This window comes from Panthera leo, chromosome C2, assembly GCF_018350215.1.
Source record: "Panthera leo isolate Ple1 chromosome C2, P.leo_Ple1_pat1.1, whole genome shotgun sequence".
NCBI lineage: Eukaryota > Metazoa > Chordata > Mammalia > Carnivora > Felidae > Panthera > Panthera leo.
In genome coordinates this window covers 30732837-30759426 of record NC_056687.1, presented here as the reverse complement: position 1 = coordinate 30759426, position 26590 = coordinate 30732837, and the positions used below count along the sequence as shown (strand labels likewise).

General features: G+C 34.9%; 1 protein-coding gene across 1 annotated transcript in view; it reads right to left on the bottom strand.

Moving 5' to 3' along the window:
• ROBO2 (roundabout guidance receptor 2) overlaps positions 1-26590 on the bottom strand; it is a 599260-nt gene that overhangs the window by 143427 nt on the left and 429243 nt on the right. The window contains exon 7 of the mRNA XM_042954335.1: positions 24017-24155. Within this exon, the coding sequence (XP_042810269.1) occupies positions 24017-24155 (139 nt within the window). The remainder of the gene's footprint in view (positions 1-24016; positions 24156-26590) is intronic.

The following is a 26590-nucleotide window of genomic DNA, read 5'->3' as shown; positions in this document are numbered from 1 at the left end:
TAGTAGATGCTCAAACACTGCCTCATTTCAATTTACCTTTGAAAATCATTGACATTTGAGAAAATTATAATAAAAATGTAATAATTTTAATTATTTTATTCAAGAAATCCTAACATTTAAGGAGACTTACATTTCTCCTACATGCCAGGTACTACCTCTAAGACTTCTCCAGCTAACACATATGTTTCCTCAGTCCCAAAGTTTGATATGCACACGTTTCTGAGGGACATGCTGTCTTATGCCAATTAGAAATAACCGCTAACTACACTAGTCTTTCTGGGTCCCATCACACAAAACCAGCAAACCAACCATGAAAACAACAACAAAACAGATTTGAACACTCTCTGATATCTTGGGGTGCTCAGAATCTTTAAATTCTCATTTTTCACTGGATCTTTGCCTTAGAGAAGATTGTGAATATTACCAGCATTATGGATTTATTTAGAAGTATTTTGAATATATATAAAATGTCTGAATTTTTCCATCAAGAGAAACTTTAAAAAGCTCCCCTTCTGCAACCATCCATCAACATTTGAATCCTGTGTGCCACAATCTACCAACCAGTCTTCCAACTTATTCCTATGATGAGTGATCTCTTTCATTTTTGAACATCTCTATTAGATGATCTTCTATAAATGATAAAATAAAACACTTCTTCCAGAAGTTTCAAGTAATCCTATTACTTCCTGTGCCAATCAGAAAAGTGCACTCTCTCTCCTGCTTGAAGCCATATGAATTATTTCATTTTTAGGTCAAATATTTGTAACAACAACTGTATAATGTGCAGCAGATATATAATCTAAGGGTTTTAAGAAGAATGAAGAGCATCAGTACAAATTCATCGGTTGATATACCTAAATATGATTATTTCATTCAACCTAAATATGGCTTCTCATTCAGTCACTCAGAATAAAACCAATTTCTATAATATTCAATGTTTTAGATAATCAATTCCTTACCTATCTGTCAAGGCTAATGTTCACCCTCTTCTAACCACATGACCCTTCTTTTCCTTGTTTAAAATAACTACCTCGTTGCTGTCACAACTTAATGGAGTGCCCTTCCCCACATCTTCCATTGCCAGTCCTTCTTGACTTTCAAGATTACTTAGATATTCCCTCAAAGATGTCTTTCCTGCTCAAATAATGTGAAGTAGCTTTCTACCCATCAGTAATTTTTTTAAATGTTTATTTATTTATTTTGAGAGAGAGAGCAAGAATGCAAGAAGGGGAGGGGCAGAGACATAGAGATAGAGATAGAGATAGAGGCAGAGAGACAGAGAGAGAGAGAGAGACGGAATCCTAGGCGGGCTCCACACCATCAGCCAAGAACCCGGTGCAGGGCTCAATATCACAAAACATGAGATTACAACTTGAGTTGAAATCAAGAGTTGGATGCTTAACCACCCGAGCCACCCAGGTGCCCCCCCTCCACCAGTAACTTTAAAAGATTACTTTTCTTTCTTTTTATTTATTTTTTTTATTTCTTGTGTTACTTTTATTATTTTTTAAAGCACATAACTCTTTCAAGTTTTTAGCTTGTTTGTTGCCTTTCAAGAGCATGCATGTTCCATGAAAACAAGAACTGAATCCCTCTTGCTCCAAACTATTCACCTCCTGTCCTATAAAATATCACCTGTGATCTTGGATGTGCTTAATGAAGGCTTATCGAATGAATGATGACCCACCCAACAAATGCTCAGAACTACTCTGTAGTTCTTTCTTAACAGGGTTACTAGTAAAACACTTGCGTGTAAAACAGAAAGATGAACTAATTTGAAATATATCAAGAAATATAGTAATGTTGTTAGGTTTATACATCAGCAGTTAGCTCTGAAATGTAAGCTAAATTGATACCAACATAATGCTATAAATTTAAGAACTCAAGATATATAATATATAAATGCTACTTTAGAAAGAGACAAACCTAAAATAAAGAAGATAGCAAATCTTGACCAGCAACTAGACACTTGGTTTACATGTTATCATCATAAATTTCCCTCTGTAAATTAAAAACATCAAAAAATAATCTCTCTTCCTACAACAGAATAAATAAAGTGACTCTAGTAGAATATCTAATATAAATGTGAAGACTATGAGAAAACAGAGTTAAAGCTTTGTGTTTTGCTGAATGCTTTCAAATTTACTATCTCATTATTTTGGCAACTAGGGTGATTTCTAATCACATGTCTTGTGAAAATAAAATAATGACAATAAAAATACATTTGCATAGTGTTCTCAAATATACTCTTTAATTTATCCTCATAAAAATTCTGGTAGGTAAGGAGGAAAAAATATGATTTCCCCCACAAAACTTAGAGATACACAAAACTTAGAGATATAAAGTTCAACCTGACTGAAAGCAAACTATATAGCTTTTTAATAAATACACTTTTATAGGGGCATCTGGGTGGCTCAGTCAGTTTAGCATCTGAGTTTGGATCAGGTCACGATCTTGCGGTTCATGGGTTCGAGCCCTGCATCCGGCTCTGTGCTGGTAGCTCAGAGCCTGGAGACTGGTTCAGATTCTGTGTCTCCCTCTCTCTCTTCCCCTCCCCACTCATTCTCTGCCTCTCAAAAATGAATAAACATTAAAAAAATAAATATGCTTTTATAAAATATAGTATAGCAGAATCTGGGATATAATGTTTAATTTTATTCCATATTTATCCCAAGAGGAATTGCAGACATGACAATCATAAAGGTGATGTACATGAATTTAAGTTCTTCACAAGTAAAAATGAAACTTAGAAGAATACTATTTCAGTAGAGAAAACCATGAAGAACATGAATTGGTAAACATAGAAATATTCAGTATACCAATATTAAGGGTGAACACTTGAAGCCTAAATTAAATACCTCTAGGTGAAGTGGGTGGGGGTACTAATTAATTATGTAATTAGAATAAAATACACAGAAATGAGTTATTCTAAGAAGCTAACAGATAATAAATTCTGAGACAGACTAAATAATTAAAAAATTGAGTGTAGTTTAACATCCTAAGTTTAAGATTAGAAAAATAGCACTTCGCTATCCAGAATGCTGAAATTCATTGGTAGCAAAGATTTAGACCGTATATGAATTTAGAATCTAGATTTTTCATCAACTATATTACAGAGGTTAGAACGTCATACCAAGAGACAGTATCAAGATTCAATTTTTTAAAATAACATGATGTATAGATCTATAAAGAAAAATTAAAGTAAGCATGGGGAATACTACCAAAATAGCAGCTGCTCCTATAAATTTTTCCTTAATGGGTTCAATAAATAAATGGTCAATGCCTCATGGTCTGGGTACAGAAATTTATACTGGGTAATATAAATTCATAATTGCAATTTGGTTATTTGTGGGCTGAACTATGCACGAAAGCAAGGTGTGTGTGTGTAAGTGTGTGTGTGTGTGTGTGTGTGTGTGTGTTTGCCTCACAGATGTTTTTAAATTACTGCAATAATTGATATTGTTTAAAGTTTTGATATCTTCATATACAAGTTTGGATTTTCAAATCAAGGTCTATTTTACTTCAAAGTACACACCTTTTCTCCTTTATTACATTGCCAACCCAATGGGTCTAATACAGCAGTGCACTGCACAGCTGGGGACACTATTCCTCCCAACACCACTCAACCACTGTGGCAATTTCTCGTCTGAACCCTGAAGGTACCCTGATGAGCCCAGGGGACTCAAGCACATCATGACCTTTAGCAATTTTTACAGTAAGAAGTATCTTAGGTCAGAGAAATGATAGACTTACAATGTGATCAAATTAACTCTTACCTGCAAAAACTTAAGAAATACAAGAACCGATTTTAAATAAACTGTATCCCAAAACACTTCAAAACCGAAAAAGAAATAAATATGTGGCTCATTCCTAATTTCGCATTTAGGCAATGTGAGGCAAAAATGACAAACTTCCTTTCCAAAGGCCACACATTGAGGCAATTATAATCAGGGAGAAAACTGTCATGAGTATCTACTACTAGCCTTTGTTTTCTCTAATGGGTCATGATTTCTCTGAGATAATAAATTGCCTCCAAAAACTACATATATCACAAGCAATTGGACGTCAAATATTTCCACAGGTCCAATAAATGTGGCCTTATTTCTTGTATTTCTTTCTGGATAAGCTGGGATGTGCACAATAGTAATCTCATTGATGCTTTTCACTACTGCATTGCATAATTGGAGAAATAATCATTTTTCCCGAGAAAGTAAATATTGACTGAGTAATACACAAAACTATGAAAACAACTCCTTACATTTAGAGAGATCTTTACAAAAGAGTTTAATACACGGTTTCACAACAATAAATGATTTAGAAAAAATTGCCTATTTCCAAACACCATTTTATAGAAGATTCTGAGATTGTTGTCTTGAGCTGTAAAGAGACTAGAATCCATGTCCTCTGCAGCAAGTACATTTATTCTTCTAACATAGAGTGACACGCCCCTTCCATTTGACGTGTGTTATTGCTGTGTGTGTGTGTGTGTGTGTGTGTGTGTGTGCGCGCGCGCGCGCGTGCACATTGGGCAGGTGTGCATTTCTGCACCAGTGATTTTATATTCAGAGTTTCAAAAGTTACAGAAGATGACTTTATTAATATTTTACTCAATATTTCTCTAAAACCAACTATAATCCTAGGAGCTTCATACATGTGTTTACTAATATATGCACACTTTAAAATCATTCTTTAATTAAACAATCAAATGTACTTAAATTTTGCCTTGATTTGTTCTCCCTTTAAATAGTTGAGAATCAATTTTAAATAAGTAAAACATACTTCGTATAAAAGAGATACTTTGTAAATATGGTACAATATATATGATCAACATGTAGGAGGTATTGTCTGACTTTAAATAAAACCAGGGGGGAAAGAATGAAATAGAGGGGCAAAAAAATACTGGTGAGGAAATCCTAATAGGAATTGGGTGATTTTGATTGTAAAAATCTGTCAGTCTCAGACTTACATAAATGCAGTCATTGTTGCCAGGTTTGATTAATGACAGTTGTACAATCATGTGCTGACAGTCCTCACCATAAAGATACCTTTTTTTTTTCTGATATGGAACACTGCTGAAAAATGCAACCCAATCAGATTTGGCCCCCGGACAACATGTGCTATCATCACTGTACCGTGAATTGAGATTGATTGGTAACCAGCTGTGACAAAGTGGGAAAAGAAGCTCTGTTTTTTGTGTTGTTTTTTTCCCTCCAAATTAAAAAAAAAAAAAAAAAAGGAAAAGGAAACTGAATTGCGTCAAAACCATTACCATATGTTCAGCTAAATAATAAACAAAACAAAATAAATTTATTTTAATACTTAACACAACAGTTTATGTGCGAGGTTCTGTTTATGCATGATCTTATGTTTGATGATCAATCTTAAAAGTGTTTCAAAAGTGAAAGTGTTATTCATGTTCAAAAACCAGTACTATACTCTAAAATCACTTCTAAATGTAAAGGATCTCTTATTTCTTTCATGGATAGTGAGGAGATTGCCTATAAATCTAAGTTTACTTTGAAGATACCAAACAAAATTTTTGAGAACTGGCAACATTTTATACATAACCACATCGCATACAATTCTCATACTTTGCAATCCCTAATGCATTGTAACCTTCTAGGATAGGAACTTTTCCTGATTTTCTGCCTTTTGTAAACATAATTCAGATAATTTAGGGACCTCCCCTTCCAAGCTTTCCACAGTGGCCTTAGAATTTAGGAGGAGAAAAGAACAAAAGAAAATACAACACAATTTCTATTACAAGGTGGAATTTTACCAGGTTCATTTCAAGCCTGTGTATCTCATTGCCTTGCTTGAATTATGTGAGGATTCTGCACGAATAAAACTTCCTGAATGGCTGTTCTCATTTCACAAGCACCTTTGTTTTTTTTATGAGAGGAAATTTATTTTCTCAAGATCTTTACTTTTTGAAATCACCTACCACTTCTCGCTATGAGATGTCTGGCTCTAATTTTAGAACAAATGTTTTGAATTAGCACTTAACATTTTATGATGTATCTGCTTTATTAATCATTATGTTGGCCATTGGTAAAAATTATGAATTAAACCAGGAAACATCAAATGTCTAGGTAAGTAAATATGACTTTACTCCCTAAAGGAGAGTTAAAAAAAAGTTTGTTTTCAATTTTCAAAATATTTGCACTCAGTCCAAATAGCTGAAGATAACCCTACACCTTTTGGACTCTTGCAGAAAATGAAGAAATGTCTACAATAAGGGCCATTCCATAGTTCCATAATTCAATGCAAATTTAATTATGGAGACTTCATATAAAAATATCGCAAAGTCTATTGCCCTGCTTTCAAAAGAAGGATTTTTAGGGTAACAGTTACTCGTGAATCTTTCAGAGTCATTCAATGATAATTAAAGACACACTTATCAACTAACTGACAGCACTAGCATGGATTCCAGTGGACACGGAGATACAGCCATTTAGAACCCATGGTGATGCGTTTCACCTGCTCAAAAAAGCGTATGTTAACAACTCACAACATTAAATTGAGGCACTCCTGTATAAAACATACACTTTCTTGGAGAAATTTAAATCTTTTGCTTTGTTCAGGCTTGAAAGCGGATAAAACAGAAAAAGTTGCTCAATTTTCCTAAAGCAATCTTTCTGCTCACAATTATCGCAACAAAATCCTTCCACAGACAACACTTGAAACTGTCATTACAACTCATGTAAGCGTCTCTTGGCAACCTAAATCTCAGGTGATAATTTCATACTCTCTAATACCTAAGGTATATCCTGAAGTCAAGCTCTTAAATAACAATTGAAGTCTGGGAGCCAAAATGAGCCCAGTGGGTCATTATCATGCTGGCAAATGGATACCGAGTCAAGTTTTCTATACTTTACAGACAACTTGGGTCACATTCTCCTTTTTATCTATCATTATACTACTACTAATATCATCCTAATTATAATATATAATAATATATAATAACATACAATACATAATACTATATATTATAATTATATTGTAATTGTATTACACTTCTAAAAGCTAAGGCTTGCAGTTTGAGGAAGAAATATTTACGTATTCTTTCAGGATTCAGGTCATAAGAGTTTCTGGGCAGGGCACCTAAGAACAGTATGAAGGGCAGGTATCTTCTTAAAAAATGAAAACTAATGCAACATTCATTGGAAAGGGAAAGAAAATAAAAAAATGTGGAAGTTCAGACTTCTAGGGAAATATTAAGAGGCAAAGTCGTCTCTGAAAAGAACTTGCTGTACTGTGCTGGGAGCCTCTACTGAAAGCCAAGATGAAATTTAAAATATAATGGCATCTGACTCTGCCCTAAATAACCAAACGGTATTTTAGATTCTCTTGGCTTCCCCTAAAGGCTCTCCTCATTACCTCCATCTGAGGCATAGGTGGCTCCCTCCTTGTCAGCCTGACCATAGATGGAAAACCCTCTACCAAGTCTCCCTTTAGCACAGCTGAGGGAGCAGGACATTCTCCAACTGAAAAGCTGAGAGAAAATAAACAAAAAATGTTTAAAAATGCCCACACTAGGATAAAAATACTATAATTGGTTTAATGAAGTGCAGATTTCAGATCACAGGGTAACTAGGCCCAAAAGAACACTCCCGGGGTTCCCTGACGCGGCCATCTTGAAACCGGAGCCTCTCTCTGGAGCTGGAGTAATTAAACCGAACCGCAGCTGAGCCCTTCCAGAAAGGCCAAAGCACACCGCTCACCCCAAACTAGAAGTGCCTGCGAGTTTTAATCACTGTAGCCTGCTGCCGTGTTTTGAGTGCCCCTGTCTACCCATCTTCCACTCCTCTGACAGACAATGGGGCCTCTGGGGATTAATTCTCTTGGTGTACTTGTGAACAACTGTAAAGTTCACAGCCTGTTGTCTTTAGTCACCACCCGTTTCCATCTTCTCCTGTTATCTTATTCTCTCATTTTTCACTTCTACAGTGAGCTTTGTCTCCTCGGATGCAACCTCTCACAATTGTATCTTGTAGCCACCTCCACAAAATTTTTCACTATGCCTTCTGGAATACTAGTTCACTGACCTGTAAAACTTCCTTATCCTCTCTCACAGAATTTTACCTTCACTTCGTGTCTTAATGAAAATCTGGTTTTTTCCTGAGAGTTGGTGAAAGTGTGGAAGAGGAAGGGATGTAGGAAGTATACTCCTTGCCACTCCAAACAATAACTCAGTAACTCAATAACTCAGATCTTGACCTGAGCCGTAGACTCAGCCAGTCTAACTGACTGAGCCACCCAGGTGCTCCTGCCATCTTCTTTATATACCAAGAGTAGACTTACAAATGCTTCAATTTGCCCTCAACTGGCTCTCTAGAGAAAAGTCCATCCAAATTTCTAAACCTGCCCAGTATGTTCTTTCCTGACCTAGTCTCTGCTAACCTCTCCAGTCCCACCTTGCACTATGGCCCACTTTATACCTGAGTCCTCAACTGTACTCCAGAATTCTCAAGTTCTCTCCTGCTTCTGCATCTCTGCATATGCTGTGTCCTCACATCTGGACTTTTCTCCATGCCTCCCCACTCCCCATTTCTCCCTCCTTATAGCCTAACTACCTCTGCTTATACTGGTATAAAATCAATGTGTTGATATGTATCTACACTTCCAGGGTTTAAGCTTCACAAAGGCACGGTCATGTCTTTGTTCACAGTTGTATCCTCAGAGCTTAGTACAGTGAATAAAGGTAGTCAAGACCAATTTGTTCATGAAAAATTAAATTAAGGCACAGGAAGAGGAAGGTTCTATTTTTTCACCAGTATCAAACAACACTGATAACAAAATGCCAAATCTGTATAATAGAGAGTCTGTGGGCAACACAAGACACATTCTGAGCATTTAGACTCACTTTGTTTTCAGTTCCCTGAATTTTGACTGAGTTTACTTAAATTGTATCTTCTACTCATAGTTTTTATCTCAAACGTTTTTCTGTGTTCATTTTCTCCAAATCATTGACTAATACCATAATTAACAACACACTAGAAGAGCCCCGGAGCAATCCATAGTTTAATGGAGATACTCAGTTACAGAGTATACTCTTACTCACATCTGTCCTTGTTCTGTGATTTAACCTGTTGCCTAGATAAACAAAAACAAAAACAAAACAACAACAACAAAAAAACCCCTCAAGTTCAACATACATCAGTAAGAAAAAAGTGAGGTCCAAAAAGTTTAAGAAAAAATATTCTTTAAGATAAAAATTATCTTTAAGATAAAAATTATATGATAATATCTTTTATCACTGATAATCTTTTCATTATACCAAACATTAACATACTAATCTTAATTAGTATGTTAATTAACTAATTAACATAACTAATCTTAAAATTAGAACTGTGTGTGTGGTTTTTCTTTTTTTTTTTTTTTTAACGTTTATTTATTCTTGAGACAGAGAGAGGCAGAGCATGAACGGGGAGGGTCAGAGAGAGGGAGACACAGAATCCAAAACAGGCTCCAGGCTCTGAGCTGTCCGCACAGAGCCCGACGCGGGGCTTGAACTCACGGACCGCGAGATCATGACCTGAGCCGAAGTCGGCCGCCCAACCGACTGAGCCACCCAGGCGCCCCATGTGTTGTTTTTTTTTAATTGACATGCTATTCACTATTTGTCTGGCAATAGAAATTTTGTTTTGATTGCTATAGGTTTTCTTTTTCTTTCTTTCTTTCTTTCTTATTCATTTATTTATTTATTTATTTATTTATTTATTTATTTATTTTTGGTGTTATCTGCAGATTGGGCACTGACCTATCATTGCTAATTACATTATTGTTTTCCAAACTGCAGAGAGCTTTTAATATCATCTTATACTGATTTTCACTAAATTTAAATCCCTTAAAAGTTTAGAGATTGTGTGTGTGTGTGTGTGTGTGTATACATCATGTTCTACTTTCTATCACAGTCATATAAGATTAAACTCAAACCATTCTAGAGATATTAGAATTTCATTTAGCTCATCATAGCAGAAAGGACTATTTAATTATTTTTATTGCTATCCTTACTATGCAACCATCCTTGTGATTTATTCAAATAAAATAATATCTGCAATTCCTTAAATGCATTACTTTAAATGCTTTTAAAACTTACTAGTATTATTTCCATATGTTTGTGTAACTAATTAGAACATGAAAATTTATGGTAAAAATTGCAAATAAATCACAATTAAGGAAAGCATTTTGGAACGAATAAAGTGGTGTAGGCAGGTTAAATTATCCTTTAATTTAGAAATAATTATTGGCTTAAATTCATTCAAGGCATTTTGATTTTACAACAGGACTAAGAAATGTAACATCAGGTTTGGAAAAGTGGATCTACTTCATAATTGTGTGTTTGATTAGAAATTAATCTCCAAAAAAAAAAAAAAAAAGAAATTAATCTCCACTTTACATTCATTTAGAAGAAGGATTTTGGGGATTAAATCCACAACAATCCATAAAATTCATAGCTTACACCAGATGTTTTTGACAGGCAGCTTCTTGTACTCTTCTGAGTCGAGAATGAACACTGTGCAATAAGGGACTGCAAGTTCAGAGTGAAATAGATCTTCAAATGTGCCATCTATCTGGTGGCCTTGTGATCCTTACTGAACAACCTTTAAGAAGATTCCATTGGTGTTGGAAGGGAGCATTAGCTGAGGTAGAATGAAGTGTTCTGCATTATCAGTTTGGGTTGTGCTTTGGAAGATTCCAAGGGCTCTCTCTCCTCTTTACTTCTGCCCACAAAAACCTCCTCATGAAATGTGTTTCTGGAATAATTTAGAAATTCAACACAGCTACATAGGGGCACTTGTCATCATTAAGTGTGTAACATACCATAGAGGTTGGTAGATATATTTGAAAATAGAAGGTTCAGACACTTCTCTAATTAAGCTACTCTTAACTAGTTTTATCAATTCAGCAACTATTTAATGAGCAAGAAATATAAAGAAACATTTCATGCCTCATATATTCTAGAAAATATGCAAGAATATACATTCATCTGAAGTCATTAGTGAACCAAAGGACCTTCTTGCATTTGGTGATGACCTATTTATGTCAAGTCTTGCCATGGCACTATTTGTCCATCTCACTGGTATAACCTTCATAGCCAAGGCAATAAGAAATGACTTTGAGGTCTATTTCTTTGAACAACATTCTATTATTTTTGTCTAACGTTAAAAACAAAATTAAAAAGCATATAAAATAGCATTCAGGTAAGCAATTCCTACTTCATCTTTTCTACTAGTTCAGGGTTTCTTGACCACAGCACTTAGTGACATTTTGGACTTTTGGGCCAGATTATTCCTTATTGTGGGACTTGTCCTGTGTATAGTCAGCCATTTAGCAGCATTCTTAGCCTCTCCCCTCCACAAGACAGTAGTACCTAATTCCCCAAATGCAGCAATCAAAAATGTCTCCTCATATTGCCAAATGTCTCTCTGTAAATGGGAGAGGCAAAGCTGGCCCTCGTGAAGAACCACTGCACTAACTGTGTCTGGTGAGCACCACATAGCAGATACAGGGCTGGACATTTAAGAATGAAGATAAATATGGCAAGGGGAGTTGGGAGACAGAGAAACAAACAATTACAATAATAAGACTAACAGTGTTTTCGCTTAGTTACACAGAACTTTAAAAAAAGCCAATGGCTATTGAGTAAAAAAAAATGGAATGAAGGGTGTTTAAGATACAAATGGGAAATGAATGCAAGCTTTCATGTCAGAGAGACCTGCGGTTTGCATCCTGTTTTGCTACCCTCAGGTCCTGTGACCTTGAGCATTGTGCTCATTGTCCTTAAGCTTCATTTTCCTGCACTGTTAAAAAAAAGGGATTCATGGGGTGCCTGGGTGGCTCACTCTGTTAAGGGGCTGACTTGAGCTCAGGTCATGATCTCAGGGTTCTTGAGTTTGAGCCCTGCATTGGGCTCTGTGCTGACAAATCAGAGCCTGGACCTGCTTCAGATTCAGTATCTCCGTCTCTTTCTGCCCCTCCCCAGTTTGTTCTCTCTCTTTCTCTCTCTACCCCCCCCCCAAATAAACAAACTTAAAAAAAGAGGGGTAGGTGATTCATACTTTAAGGCTATTGGGGAGATTAATTATTACTGTACAAGCATCTAGCATAAAATCAGTGGGCCCTCAAAAAAATACCATACTCTTTATTATTTTAATACAATTTCCTGTAAAGATAAATTATTTTAGAGGCACTCAGCTGGTTCAGTTGATATAGCATGCGACCCTTGATCTCTCAGTATTGCGAGTTGGGGCCCCACATTGAGTGTAGAGATTACTTAAACACAAAATCTTAAAAAAAAAGATGAATTATTTAAGTGAAGTAGTTTAGACAGTGGACTTGAGGGGTAATGTGCCTAATTGGGTTCAAATCTCTACCACTTGAATTTGCCCCTCAGATTCCTCCTTTGTAACATAAAAATGATAAGAACACTTGTTTCATGAAGAAACCGTGAAGATCAAATGAGTTATCTACATGTAAAGCACTTGAAAAATTAGCTATTGTCCCATAGTCAATTTGAAGATACACATTTCTTCTATTTTAACATCTCTGACATTAAAAATCATTTTCCATAGATGACATACTATATTTGATCAAGCAATTTTTTTTCTTCTTCATTCAGAGAAAGTATTGTCAGATCCTACAAACAATTCCAACTTGAATTCAATGACTTATAATATTATTATAGGACTAAAAATAATAGTTGGGTTAAACAAATATTTTGACTTCTGTATTTAATAAAGACAACACCTCTTATCCAGCACCCAAGGTATAAACCTCAGTATTACTTTTATCCCCTCTTTCCCCATGAATCCTGACATAGAATCTATCTCTTTAAGGAAAAACAAAACAAAACAAACAAAAAACAAAAACAAAAACACAACCTTTCTTTGTATTGCCATTTCGTATATTCACAGGAAATAACCCAAAAGAATCCCCTAACTACCTTTTAAGCAACTTCTTACCAGGTATGCTTACCTCTGAACATTCTCTACTCCAAACTACCCTATATAAAATTTGAGAATCAATTTTTTAAACCTAGAGACAAAGACACATTTGTATTGAATGTGCTCCAGTGAATCCCCATTTCATAGTGTATTCAGTATAAAACACTTTACTTGGAATTAGAGGCTTTCATAATAAAGCCTCAGCTAACCTTGTTGGCCTTAAGTGCCACTCCACTCCACTCCAGGCAAACGGAACCACTAATTGTTGGCATATTCTTTCCGCCACCAATGGTTTTTCATCCTGCTTCCATCTCTAGGAATATTCTTTGCAGCTCCACTTATGAGAATTCTATTCTCCTTTCCAGACCCATCTCTAACATCGCATGGGACTAAAGCAGCTTTTCCTTTCTGCAACTCTAAAGAGTCTGTATATTATAGCTTTTTTAAATAGTTTGCTTTATTTAGTAATTAACATTATACACATCTCATACCATCCCCCTCAAATCCTTGAGAACAAACTCATCTTTTTTTAATTTGTTGCATTATCAACACTAAAAATGTGCAATGAATATGTATGATTCTTTTTGAATTTTTGAAATGTAACATTTTATTAGTTCACATTAGAGATATTTGTTATTCCTTTGAGAGAATTGCCATCTTGCTATAAATTGTGTTCATAGTAAAGTTAAAAATATTTTCTTTCTCTCTCTTTATAAAATTCTTCAAATAAGGGTTAAGAGTCCTGATTGACTTTTTTGCTTCTATTATTTGTGGTATAAATGTTGAGCAAAACTTTTAGAAAATGTGGGTTGATGGATGAAGTATTTATAGCTTCCATCAAACATATATTTTACAGAAAGTGCCAGTTGTATGAATGGCTGTGATAGTTAACCAGGTATTCTTTTTTTTTTTTTTAATTTTTTTAATGTTTATTTATTTTTGAGACAGAGAGAGACAGAGCATGAACAGGGGAGGGGCAGAGAGAGAGGGAGACACAGAATCTGAAATGTGCTCCAGGCTCTGAGCTGTCAGCACAGAGCCCGATGCGGGGCTCGAACTCACAGACCGTGAGATCATGACCTGAGCCGAAGTCGGACGCTTAACCGACTGAGCCACCCAGGCGCCCCTAACCAGGTATTCTTAATAAAGGCACCACACATACATTTGATGAAATTAGTTGAAAGGTATTACGGTAGGTCATATAATTGTAACAGTCACAATAATCTTAAGAATGATCAGCAAAATTTCCGCACTGAGATCTTGTCATAGGTCTATCCTATAGATTTATATGACGAATCACTTCTCAGAAGAGACTTCTAGTACTTTAATTTCTTGGCAAAGGTTCACTGTGTCCCAATAGCAGCCCCCACGCCTAAGTAGTTCCTTTAAGAATGAAGCTCCAATGAGTTGATGCTATGCACCAACTAAAGTAGATTTCTTCAATAATTGATTCTATTCTGTGGAATAGGGTATGTTCTTACAATGCTTTGAAAGCATTTGGTTTTTGTATCTTATTTTTGACAACTGTATCTCCTTCACACACTAAGGAAGACATACCCCTCATTCATCATGTTTTTGTAATACTAGGTCTCAAGTTATTCTTTTTTTTTTTTCCTCTTTCTCTTTCAATTCATACAAGTTGATTTGAATAATTGATTTGAATAACCATAATGATGATGATGATAGCTCTACACTTGAGGAAATATAGAGTCTAGAAAGACTCATTCCTGTCAGGGACGCGTGGGTGGCTCAGTCGGTTAAGCTGACTCTTGATTTTAGCTCAGGTTATGATCTCACAATTTGTGAGATTGAGCCCTGCATTGGGCTATGTGCTGACATCGTGGAACCTGCTTGGGATTCTCCCCTCTCTCTTTCTATGCCCCTCCCCCACCACATGTGCATTCTCTCTCTCTCTCTCTCTCTCTCTCTCTCTCTCCCTCCCTCCCTCTCAAAAATAAACAAATAAATAAATAAACATTAAAAAAACTTTAGAAATCAGAACTGTCAGCCAACACATAACTGCCTATGGAACTGTTAATAAGCAAATATTATCAAGAAAATGTAAAATAATGCTCTTTTAGTAAAATTAACCATTGCCTAAGTGCCATGAGACAATGCAGATGAAAAGAAGAATTACATTATCATGCTCTAGAAAAGTTCATTGTTCTAGATTTATATACCTATACTATTTAATTCTCTCAGCAAGCATTTCTTTAGCTTCATTTGTATTACCAGTGACTTCATTTTTATTTCCAGATACAGTGGTAAGAAGAATACAAGACTATATTAAAATAAAATATTCTGTGATGACAAAGACAGAATTGTTTTAAACTTTGTTTCAGTGGGCTATAGGAAATAATGATATTTTTTTAAATGATGCAAACTTATTTATTTGATACAATATAATGGATTATATAGTACTGATAAGTGCCATTATGATAAAAGTTATAAAAGCATTAATATGTACTTTATTACACAGATGTATTTTGTGACCATCTAATAGGCAAGCGTTTACTAAGCTGTTTTTTCCTGATCTATAATCCCAAATGGAGAATGGAAAAAAAAAATTGTTCCCACTTAGCACTTCTAGTTAATGGTCAAGATTGTGGACCTTGAAGCCAGTCATCCAAGATACCTTACTAGATGATTGACTTCATCTTACTTACCATACTCTTTGTGTCTCATGTTTTTATTTGTTATATGGGAATAATAATAGTATTTATATCATACGGTTGCCATAAGGATGAATGTTTTCATGTAAAATGCCTAGAATAGGTATGATATAGAGAAGTATGATGTAAATATAGTTATTAATATTATATTTACAGGAAAGGAAAATGCAATAAAAACAACTCTTTTGAATCAATATTAGCCTTTTCCTATAAAAACCTAAATAAGCATTCAGGGTCAAAGGCAATTTTAAATTTTTAAAAAATGTCCATATATACATAAAAATCTGATAGCATATATGCAAAACATAAAAAAAGTAGTTATCAGTTATAAATGGTTATATGAGTAACTGTACTTTTCTTCCTTAGGCCCATCCATGTCAAATTTGCTTTTTTTTCCCCTCCTATAAAAATGTGTTATACTTTTTAAAGTGTTTTGAGTTGTTGCCATTCACAGAATGATGCCATTTCAGAATTTAAAGGCACCACAGAAACAATCCAATCCAACTTGCACATTTTGCAGGTGTAGACCCTAGTACTCAACATATTATGTAAATGATTTAAAACGGCATGATGGATTTTTGCAGAGCTGGGATAAGATTGTTAGTCTCCTAAATTCAACTTTACCTTGTAAGCCCACATTGCAATTACAACTTATTAAGAACAGCAACAGCAAAAAATCAATCAGAAGCATATCTTAAGAAAAACCCCTGGGTGATTAAAAACCATCTAAGTGATTCTAACAACAAATTGTCATATGAAGGCAAGGATTTGTGTTAATATAGTCAATTAAATAACTTTCTTTTTAATTTTTTTTATTTTTTAAGTTTATTTATTTCTTCTGAGAGAGAGAGAGCTGGGGAGGGGCAGAGAGAGAGAGGGAGAGCGAGAATCCCAAGCAGGCTCTGTGATGTCAGCACGGAGACCAATGTGGGGCTCAAACTCACGAACCATGAGATCATGACCTGAGTCAAAACCAAGAGTAGAATGCTCAAGCAACAGAGCCACTCAGGCACCCCTCCTTTTTTTAAAATTTATTTTGAGAGAGAGAGAATCCCAAACAGGCTCCATGCTGCCGACGTTGATCCCAATGTGGGGTTTGCTTTCATGAACTGTGAGATCATGACCTGAGCTGAAACCAAGAGTCAGATGCTCAACTGATTGAGCCATCAGGCTCCCCAACTTTCTCCTTTTTATATTTTGTGTAGAGTTGAGGTAAGAATCTAGGATACTAGAAAGTGTGTCTCCAATGGTAAATACCCAATATATCCACCTGAGTCTTGATACAATGACTGTCTCTTGGTAACCCTTTGGCTTGTCCTACAATTTGGGCTAAGTAAAATGCTGCCCTAATCCTGATGTCTGCCTAGGGAATTCTCTAACATCCTACGCTATGATGGAAGAAACAAACCTGCCCTAGCTTCTATGTTGGACAACACCCACATGCCAATGACAGGTGGCACTCAGACAGATCCTTTTGCAAACTGCACCTCGTCTTGGCTCTGCCTTGACACAAAACAAGAGCTGCCAGTTAATGGGCATCTTTGACTTCGAGGCATTTCATATTCCAAGTGTGTCCCAGCTTGTTAGTTGACCACTGGCCAGAACCCAAATTGGATGCCAGTTCCTGCATTGTCCCTGAGCTGAGATTCTCAACAGATGGGCCAATGTGGTCACAGGATGAGGTAACTTGCACTCTTCAACCTAGGTGGCAATTAGTTTTGTGTTAACAGCAACTATTAGCACCTATTTGATGAAAACGCAGAGAAAGTACCATTTTGGCATCCCTCTGAAAGTTGCTAATTAATTCTGTTTGTAAACAAAAATCTATATCTTCAGCTTCCAAGAAGGTAACTTTGACATGGTCCAAATATAGATTTTCAAAACACGAAGACACTAGGTGTGCTTATGAAGTTGGTCTAAAAATTACACTTAACATTCCTATAAAGTTATTCATGATACAGCGTTTCTAGCTGAGTATCTAAAATTTTATCAAATATAAAATTAGTCAGTGGCTCGAGTCCATAAACGATTAATAATCACATAATTACAAAGCCCATTAGTTTAAAATATATGTTTTATGCTGGAAAGATTTTAAATCAAGTCCTAGCTCTAACACGTATTAATGTGTGACTTTGGAAGCAAGTTACTTAAACTTCTGTTTCCATAGCTCTGAAATGAGGAATAGTATTATTTTAGAACGCTATTTAAACTAGTGTAATTAACATATGGAAAGCAAAAGTGCATGGCAAATAACAAGTCCTTCAAAATTACATGCTTTTATTGTTACATAATCTTCTTACACAAGTGATGGTTTTTTTATTATCAGTACACAACTGATATGATATAATGTGTGAAATTTGAAAGTCCCAACCCAGATGTCTTATTACACTGGGGCTACAATAAAATATGTTGACCGTGTACAAACTTTGAGAGGTAGGAAAATCAGAGGTAACCTTCAGGCTTGGCAAACTGGCTGGAAAAATTTATAAAGAAATCTATATGATTTAAAAGCAAAAGTGGTATCTATTAAATCAGTAAGATTTTATGTTTCTATAGAAATTGGCCAAAGAAATTGAGTATCCATAGAAATTGTATACTTTATATTTTTCACCTTTAACATATTTTCCTTGTAGTTTTCTAGGTAGCTAATAAATGCCACCAACCAGCAGAATTTATAAAACTGGAGCACTTGTTATGTGTATCCAGTGTATAGTATTTACAGTTCTTTGAATGAGTTATATGATTTTAATAACCCTTTGAGTGAGAATGGATGGCATAATTATTCACCCTGTACACATGAGTCAAAGTGTAGGTTAGTTATTAGTCCCCTTGCATTTCTGGTCCATTTCTTCAGAATGTAAAACACAAAGAGTTGAAATATCTTCTTCAAGGTCACACTCCTAGTTAGTGGTAGAGAAATATGTCAAACACCATTTCCAGAACATGGGAGTATAACTAAACTGATTAAATGATTGAACAGTGTCAGAACAAGCCTAAAGTTTAATCTCTGAAGATGGCCTCAGTATTCTTCATGTTATTCATAGCTATATTAAAAGATCTCACAGTAATTGTCCATGTAGTTCTATTTTTTTTTTCTAGACAGAAATGGCTAAGGCATCTATACAGCTAAAAAATTACAGAGTATTCATTAACACATTTCTTTATATTTCTGAGCCTTAGGGACCAATTCACTTTTCAGATGTCACATACAATGTTTATATACATTGCTTTTCTCCTGCTCTTAGTTCTTTCTGTTCTTAATTTTTTTTTTTAATTGACCAATCTTGATCAGCCTACCAATCAGCATGGTTATTTATCAGGAGCCCAAATTACCACATGTCCTTGAAGCACACGCTGTATGTGAAGAAGGCCCATCTCCTCAGCAGGGTGGCGGAGCACCTGTTCAGCATCTCCGCATCCCAGAAGCACATTCTCTAAACAATGGAGCTTCAAAACAATTAATATAAGAACATTTTCCAGGGCTAAGTGAAAAGAGCCACTTAGTGTGAAAAAAGCCACACACACACACAAAAGAATTATAAGTGGTTCTATTCAGTTTCTTTTCTTAAGGATTCATGTATTTATGTGAATCTCGCATTTCATGGAACTAAGAACTCTAAAAAGTCTCTCTTAAAATAGACTTGCACTTCAGAGAAAGGAATTTGTCAGTGGCTTCAAGAAAATTGATAGAATTTTCCACCATATATCTTGCAACTCTTATTCTCTAGTCCTTTATCTATTTTTATGAAATATTCATGAATTATATCTAGTATGTGCAAGCCATCAACTGCATTTAGAATTTGCAGGCATACATAAGAATGTAAATGGCATATTTTATTTCCTTTTTGCTCTGACAAGCTATTATAAACATTCCTTTCTGTACTCTAGATCTTTATTAAGAAAGTTAGTGTCACTTTAGAGTTGGTTCAGAAAATAAATAAAAATGAAATTAAAAAATCATGGAGCTAACCATATAGTGATATAACTAAAATTTATATGAATGGTAAAGGATGCTAAATCTCATATTTACAATTCTTTAAAAGACTGGTAATAATTAACTGAAACACAATCTATACTGACAAGACCAGATAAGAAATTACAATCAGATTAATCACACTACTTTTTAACTAATTTCTGAGAAGGGATATTTTTATTCTTCTCGCTAATATTAGATTGAACAGAGTATTGTCGTGTTGGTGTATTTTAATTTATTTTTTTATTTAATTCATTGTAAATTTATTATTTTCTCTTTCTTTTTACATTAGAACACAGTATTTTCATAAAGCTTCAGCATATAATGCATATTATATTTATTTTTTATTTTGGTATAACAAAAATATATAACATCCCTACGATAAGATGGAACATAGTACAGATGAAACATAATCACAGAATTAAAATACTGGCAACTTTTATCACATGAAACACTTTATGGAAAGATGTAGTGAAGGCACCTGGTCATCAAGAGAGTATTAATCAGCAAAAAGGTCTAGGTTTGCCTGTAAAAAAAAAGATATACTACCCAAGGAAGAAACTAGGATTACTTTAGGCCTGAGTTTCTTTAATGTATGTAAATACTTTTCTATATCACTCATCTGGTTAACATAAAATAAAAAAAATAAACAATCAATAACTATATTTATTTTGCTTAAATATAATTTTTTTACAGACTAATGAGCATTAAAAATATCGGAGGCACTTAATAAATGTAGGTAAATCTGAAAGCGTAACTTTTACAATTTAAATTATGCTTTAACAAAACCTGTATTTAAAAAAAAAAATCATTATACCAGTACCTGGGTAGCTCAGTCGGTTAAGTGTCCAACTGTTGATTGTGGCTCAGGTCATGATCTCAGGGTCATGAGATCAAGCCCTGAATCAGGCTCAGAGCAGAGCACAGAGCCTGCTTGGGATTTTCTCTCACTCCTTCTCTCTCTCTCTGCCCCTCCCCTTCTTGTTCTCTCTCTCTCTCTCTATCTCTCTCTCTCTCAAAAATAAAAGAAAATAAATAAAGTTTAAAATAAATAAATAATCATTACAAATAACAAAAAAAAGTCTTTCTCCTCATCTCCTGTTTTGTTCCCTCTACCCACTTCATTTCCATATTGGTATGTGAAAGTATTGATAGCCTTAGGAAATGTTACTTTTCCCACCTCACCAAAATACTCATCAAATCAAAAAAAATACCAACTCACCAAGGGTACAATTTAATTTTATTAAAGATAGGTACTGAGAAAGATCAGGAATTTCAAGGCTAAATCAAAGAAAGAGGTATATAAGTCTACTAAAAATAAATTTTCAAAGTAAAGGAAACAAAAATGCTCCCCTAATTCATCTCTGGTTACTGCAAGTTTGGCACAGATATCTTCTTCTGTGCTGAAGGTTTAAATAGCTATCACAGCATTTCATAAATTTATACTTGAATTGAAAAGCTTTTCTTGTCTCCAAAAGAAAAATAGTCACATATTACTTACGTAGTAATTACAGGCTATGCAGCTGCCCTACAAAGCTTTACTATAAATGTGTTAAGCATGAACCACTACACAAACCTTATTCAAATTGCATTAAATGTTAAGCCAAAGAAATGTCATCCTCCACACCACTTCACACAATTGCTTACACAAGAACAATGGCCATCTCCCTAGTCTGAGACTTAAATAATGTAATAGAATCAATGTTGTTGATTTAGGCTATGGTTGGTTAAAAGTCATTACTGTTATTCCTCACCAAGTAAAGAGGTCTATTTCCCCCTTATTATGCACAAGTGAAGCTTATGCTAATGCCTACAAATCTAAGAATGAATAAGCTTCTTTGAAATACCATTTAAAGATTGAGAACTCATGAAATAGTACCTCGTTTCTATCATGATAAAAATATTGACCTCAATTTCTGTATTGCGCTGATCCTTACTTTAAGCCTTTCTAATGTACAATTGAAAGCTTATACAGCATTTCCATTTGCTTAATACTTTAAAAATATTAAGCTGGTCACACAAAGCACTGTAGTAGTATCATGCCAGTAATAGAAGAATAAAGAGGCCAGAAACCTATGAAAATGTTTTAAGGAAAGTTAATGGAAGTAAGATTTCTCAAAATCTCAACCTCACCTTTAGAGGTCTTTATATCATCCATTCTAAACATGTAGTATTAATAGTATTGTTTGATTTTTGTGTATTATTTGAACTTTGAAGCAAATGAATTTGGTAAGATTGGAGAATATTATAGCAACTAAAGGTGTCAGGCTTATGACCTAACACCTAGAGAAATTTGGGAACAAATTAAACTGGGCTTGATTAAGTTTTATTTTACCTCAATTCAGAGACATAGAGCCATTAAAATGCAACACACCCTTACTACTTTCTATTTTTGAAACTTTTTTGAACTGGATCTTGTTTAATGATTAAAAATGGCAGAATCATGAGGGATGTTATATAGACATCATTAACCTCTGACATCATGTGACAAAAAAATGGCATTCTCTGTGGATTTCTTCCTAACACCCCACAAATCCAGTCTAACCATGAGAAAACATGAAACAAATCCCAGTTTGGGGTACCTGCCAGTACCCCTTCAGGCTGTCAAGGTCATGAAAACAATGAAAGACTAGGGAAATATGACAAGCAAATGCAATATTCTATAATATCCAACTAAATAAATACCCTCGATTGGAGACTGGAGCAGAAGGAAGACATTAATGAGAAAACTGGTGAAATCAAAACAATGTATAAACTATAATCACTATGTATTACCATTTATTCATTCAGAGTAATAAATGTTTCCTAGTAATGTAAAATGTTAATAATAGGGAAAACTGAATGTCAAGTGTATGGGAATTCTCCATATTATTTTTGTAACTTTTCTATAAACCTGAAAATATTCCAAAAAAAGTTTTTGTTAGTTTGTTTGTTTTTAATGGATGAGTATATTTACTCCCAGTAACTGAAAATTAACCTTTGTGTACACTAGGCTAAATTTTACTATATAATTCATCTCTCAATCTTACATCAACATTTAAAAATTACACATTAACTGCTCTCAGCTCCATCAACTTTTCTTGCATTTTAACCTACTTCTCCACTGAGAAGACTTGAGGAACTTCACATTCACAAACTCCTGTAACAACACTCCTTTAAAACTAGATGTCTAACAGCAAAGTGACATAGAAGTAACTTTCCCTACGATACAGGCTAAAAAGTTAACCAAATTAAAATATTTACTTCTTTTATTTCTATAGATTGCAAAGAAGGTCTCATTAAGTGTTAAAAATGTTTGGTCCATTTGAGACCAGTGCTGTTGATCATATGACTTCAGAAAATACAGTATCAGAGAAATAATGATAAATAAATCAAGATTTTGAAATAAATGCATAAATTCAGGAAAGTATCCACAGTGGTTGCTGGTGAAAGCAGATAAAAGGCAACCGATGTCTGTGTAAGCAAGTTTAATTTCAGTCAGTTGAATGAAACCAAATTTCTCTCTTTTTTTTTTTTTAGGAAAAAATTACAAAAAAGGCAGGATGTCAAATCTTATTCAGATGATTGTAGTCGGTTTGATGGCTGATGGCCATAGTTTCAGAAGGTAACACTAGGAGTAAGGCAAAACTAATCTTAAAGCTAAACTTGCTCATTATATGGGGAAACAAATAAAAAAAATACTTGAATGATTTATTTGGTCATAAAGGGCAAGGTCTCAGAAAAATCTAGACAGCAAAAATGTTAAGTGTATTTTTATAAAAAGATAACAAGCATGTTTGGACTTACCCATGAAAGTTGAGTGACTAGGTTAAGGAGTTTGGTGATAGGAAGATTAGATGGAAAAAACAGGTCTCCATGAAGACATGGAAAGTGAGAAAGTGACAGGCAGTCCCTAAGTGAGAAATTCCCTCTGCGGATAGTGATATCCAGGACTTGCTGCATTTTCAGTGTTGTGTTGCACAAAACCTCTCCTTTACTCCAGACCTTGAAGTCAGCTAGACTCAGCAGCCTTTGGTGAGTGATGCTCTGGACATCACTAGGAAGGCAAACAGCATCCAGTGTGGGCTGAAGCATCATGCCAACAGAACAGTAGTGGGAGGAATTAGGATAAATAGTCAAGAGTTCACTAGGAGCAGAATAGCAGACCTAGGAGGGGCCACCTCCAGAAACTTTGATATTTGGGGGCAGGAGATGAAGTGGAGAATCAGGCATTTACGTGAAAATTCAGTGAAAGAGCAATTAAAAGCTTGTAGGACTTCAGTATATTAAACAGCAGATACATGGTTTGCATATGTAAAAATCAGATGTCTGGAAATAATACACCAAGATATGCATGTCTGATGGTAAAATCAGGAATTTTTTTTTCCCTCCTAATTATTCAGTGGTTATCTAATGATTTTCCAACTGTATGAAGTTCTTACCTTCCTCTTGGCAAGTCTGCATCATCCTTTTTCCACCGCACAGTTGGTTGAGGATCTCCCTGGACCTGACAACGAAATTCTACAGCTTCTTCCTCCAGCACCACCTGGTTAATTGGCCTCCTGAGAAATGTGGGTCGTTCTTAAGAAAAAAAAAAAAAAAAAAAAAGGAACAGTGGTAAAATGAAATCAATGCTGTGCATGTCTTAAGAACATTATCAAAAAAAACTCTGTATCTCAACTATATCTTGATAAGACCTTATTAATCCAATGCAATTGAATAAAATAAAATATTTTGGAACACAGAAGTAGCTACGGTTTGTATATAAGATCATACAATCTTTTGGGAATAAAATTGATTCTTCAGTGAATTCCTGAGCTATGGAAAATCCTATCACAAAAAATCTGAACAGCGCATTCCACAGAAACACGAAAAGATATAAAAACGATTACTTTAATCTACCCCAATAGCTGAGTGAGAAAACTAAAAGTTGAAACTGATGGAAACTATCAAAAAGGAAACCAATATTAATGTTCCATCAAGAATGCTAGCATTAACTAACTGGAAATAAGACAAAAAAAAAAAAAAAGAAAAAAGAACGCTACAGTGAATACACACAAAAAGTTGTGCTCTCGCACATGCTGTTATTTAAATTTTCCCACTCAGGCTATCATTTCACAAAGACTCAATACTTCCACATATGTTTTCACCTCGTGTATGGAGGGCTATCAACCCGATTTAATTTTTCTTAAATATAAAAGCTGTCAATCTGATTTTTTTCTTAAACAAAATCACCATTATTATTAATTATTGTAAACCACTGTCATACATAATTTTCTAAGGCCACTTCAATTATCTTCTCCTCAGTGTTTCACAGATTTACCCATTTTTTCTTTACTTAACTTTTATGTTTCTTTATTTCTCTAGTGTTCAGGTTCAGTTTTCCCATCCTTTACTTCTTGTTGTTAATTTGCACCTATCACCCTTAATTTGCATTTTCCACTCCTCTACATATAGCTAGGGAAAAATAAATCCCTGTCCATGAAAATTTTACCATCTAAGAGAAATATAAAACAAACAGCAGTTTTACAAATCTCTAAACACCTGAATTTCTTGTCTAGTTTCTTCCCTTTTTGATAATGGTCTGATACAGGACACATTACCACTTAAGATTTCATTAGCACATGTCTCCAAATCATAGGCAGTCCAATAGTTCTACTTATTGAAGTAGAAAGAGAAATCAAGGAAAAGAAAGATGAAATCCATTGGGAATTGACACAATTTGTCTGGCCATATGGTCATATTTAGTCACTTAAGACTTTAGTTTCAAACCCAATTTAAAAATGTCAATAGTGGCATAAAAAAAATTGAAACATATTTAGAAAAAAAATCTTTAAAGAAAATCAATCACTTCAAGTAGCATATATTAAGAATATAGGATAGAAGTACATAATTTTATTGACTAAATAAGATCTAGATTTATAAAATAAATGTGTAAGTTGCAATAGACATATTTTATTTCATTAAAGTCAACAATCATTGGCATTCAGAAGGAAGACAACTCCATCTCTCCACCGTGAAGTTGACAGTAAGGATCAAAATTTTCTCTAAAACAGTGACCTGCATATTAAGCATTAAGTACCTGCACTCTGAGACCCCAAAATCCCAAGCCATAAAACAGGCAAATAGAAATTCTCATGGAGAGGTTTTTTTAATGAAGAATTTAGAAATAAAGCATAAGAACTTGGAAGGGGGAAAAAAAAAGTTGCTCCTAATTAGATTTTAGGTAGTCAGAATCAATTAACAGTTAAGTGTTCCCCACCCCACCCCTGCCCAAAGACAGAACAAATCTGCATGTTGGATGCAGTCATTTCGTATTATTCTTTTGAACCTTGGACACTACATGCTCCCAACAACTATTTTAGCACTGGCTAGTTGATACTGAGCTACTGTTTCTGGCGGCAAATAGGCAACAGGATCAGTATAGTATCTTCATATGAGTGCTTAGAATGTTAATAGCAAAAATGAATCATTAGCCCAGAAAGCAGGATTGACTTGTTTTCTTTGCAATCACTCAGGGATGTTCATTCGATTCATCTAAAACTGAAATACCCAATAGTAAAAGACAGCTAAGCCACTGTTGATGTCACTTGAGATTGAGAAATGAGGAATTTTCCTGGCGCCTTTGATTTTAATGAGCGTATTGTGCTACAACCTCGTATATGGACAGAAGTCATTCCCTCACCCACTCTTCCATTTAGCACATATTAACACAGCTTTTCCTATGTCAGGCTTTGAGCTTAGTAGCTGGTGAACAGCCAGCAGCTTGGTTTCATCAGAAAAGTGGTGGGATGGGCACTTGGGTGGCTCAGTTGGTTAAGCTTCCTACTTCAGCTCAGGGCATGATCTCACAGTTAGTGAGTTCAAGCCCCGTCAGGGGCTCTGTGCTGATAGCTTAGAGCCTAGAGCCTCCTTCAGATTCTATGTCTCCCTCTATTGCTGTTTCTCCCCTACTTGCGCTCTGTCTCTCTCTCAAAAATAAATAAACATTGACAAAAATTTTTTAAAAATTAAAA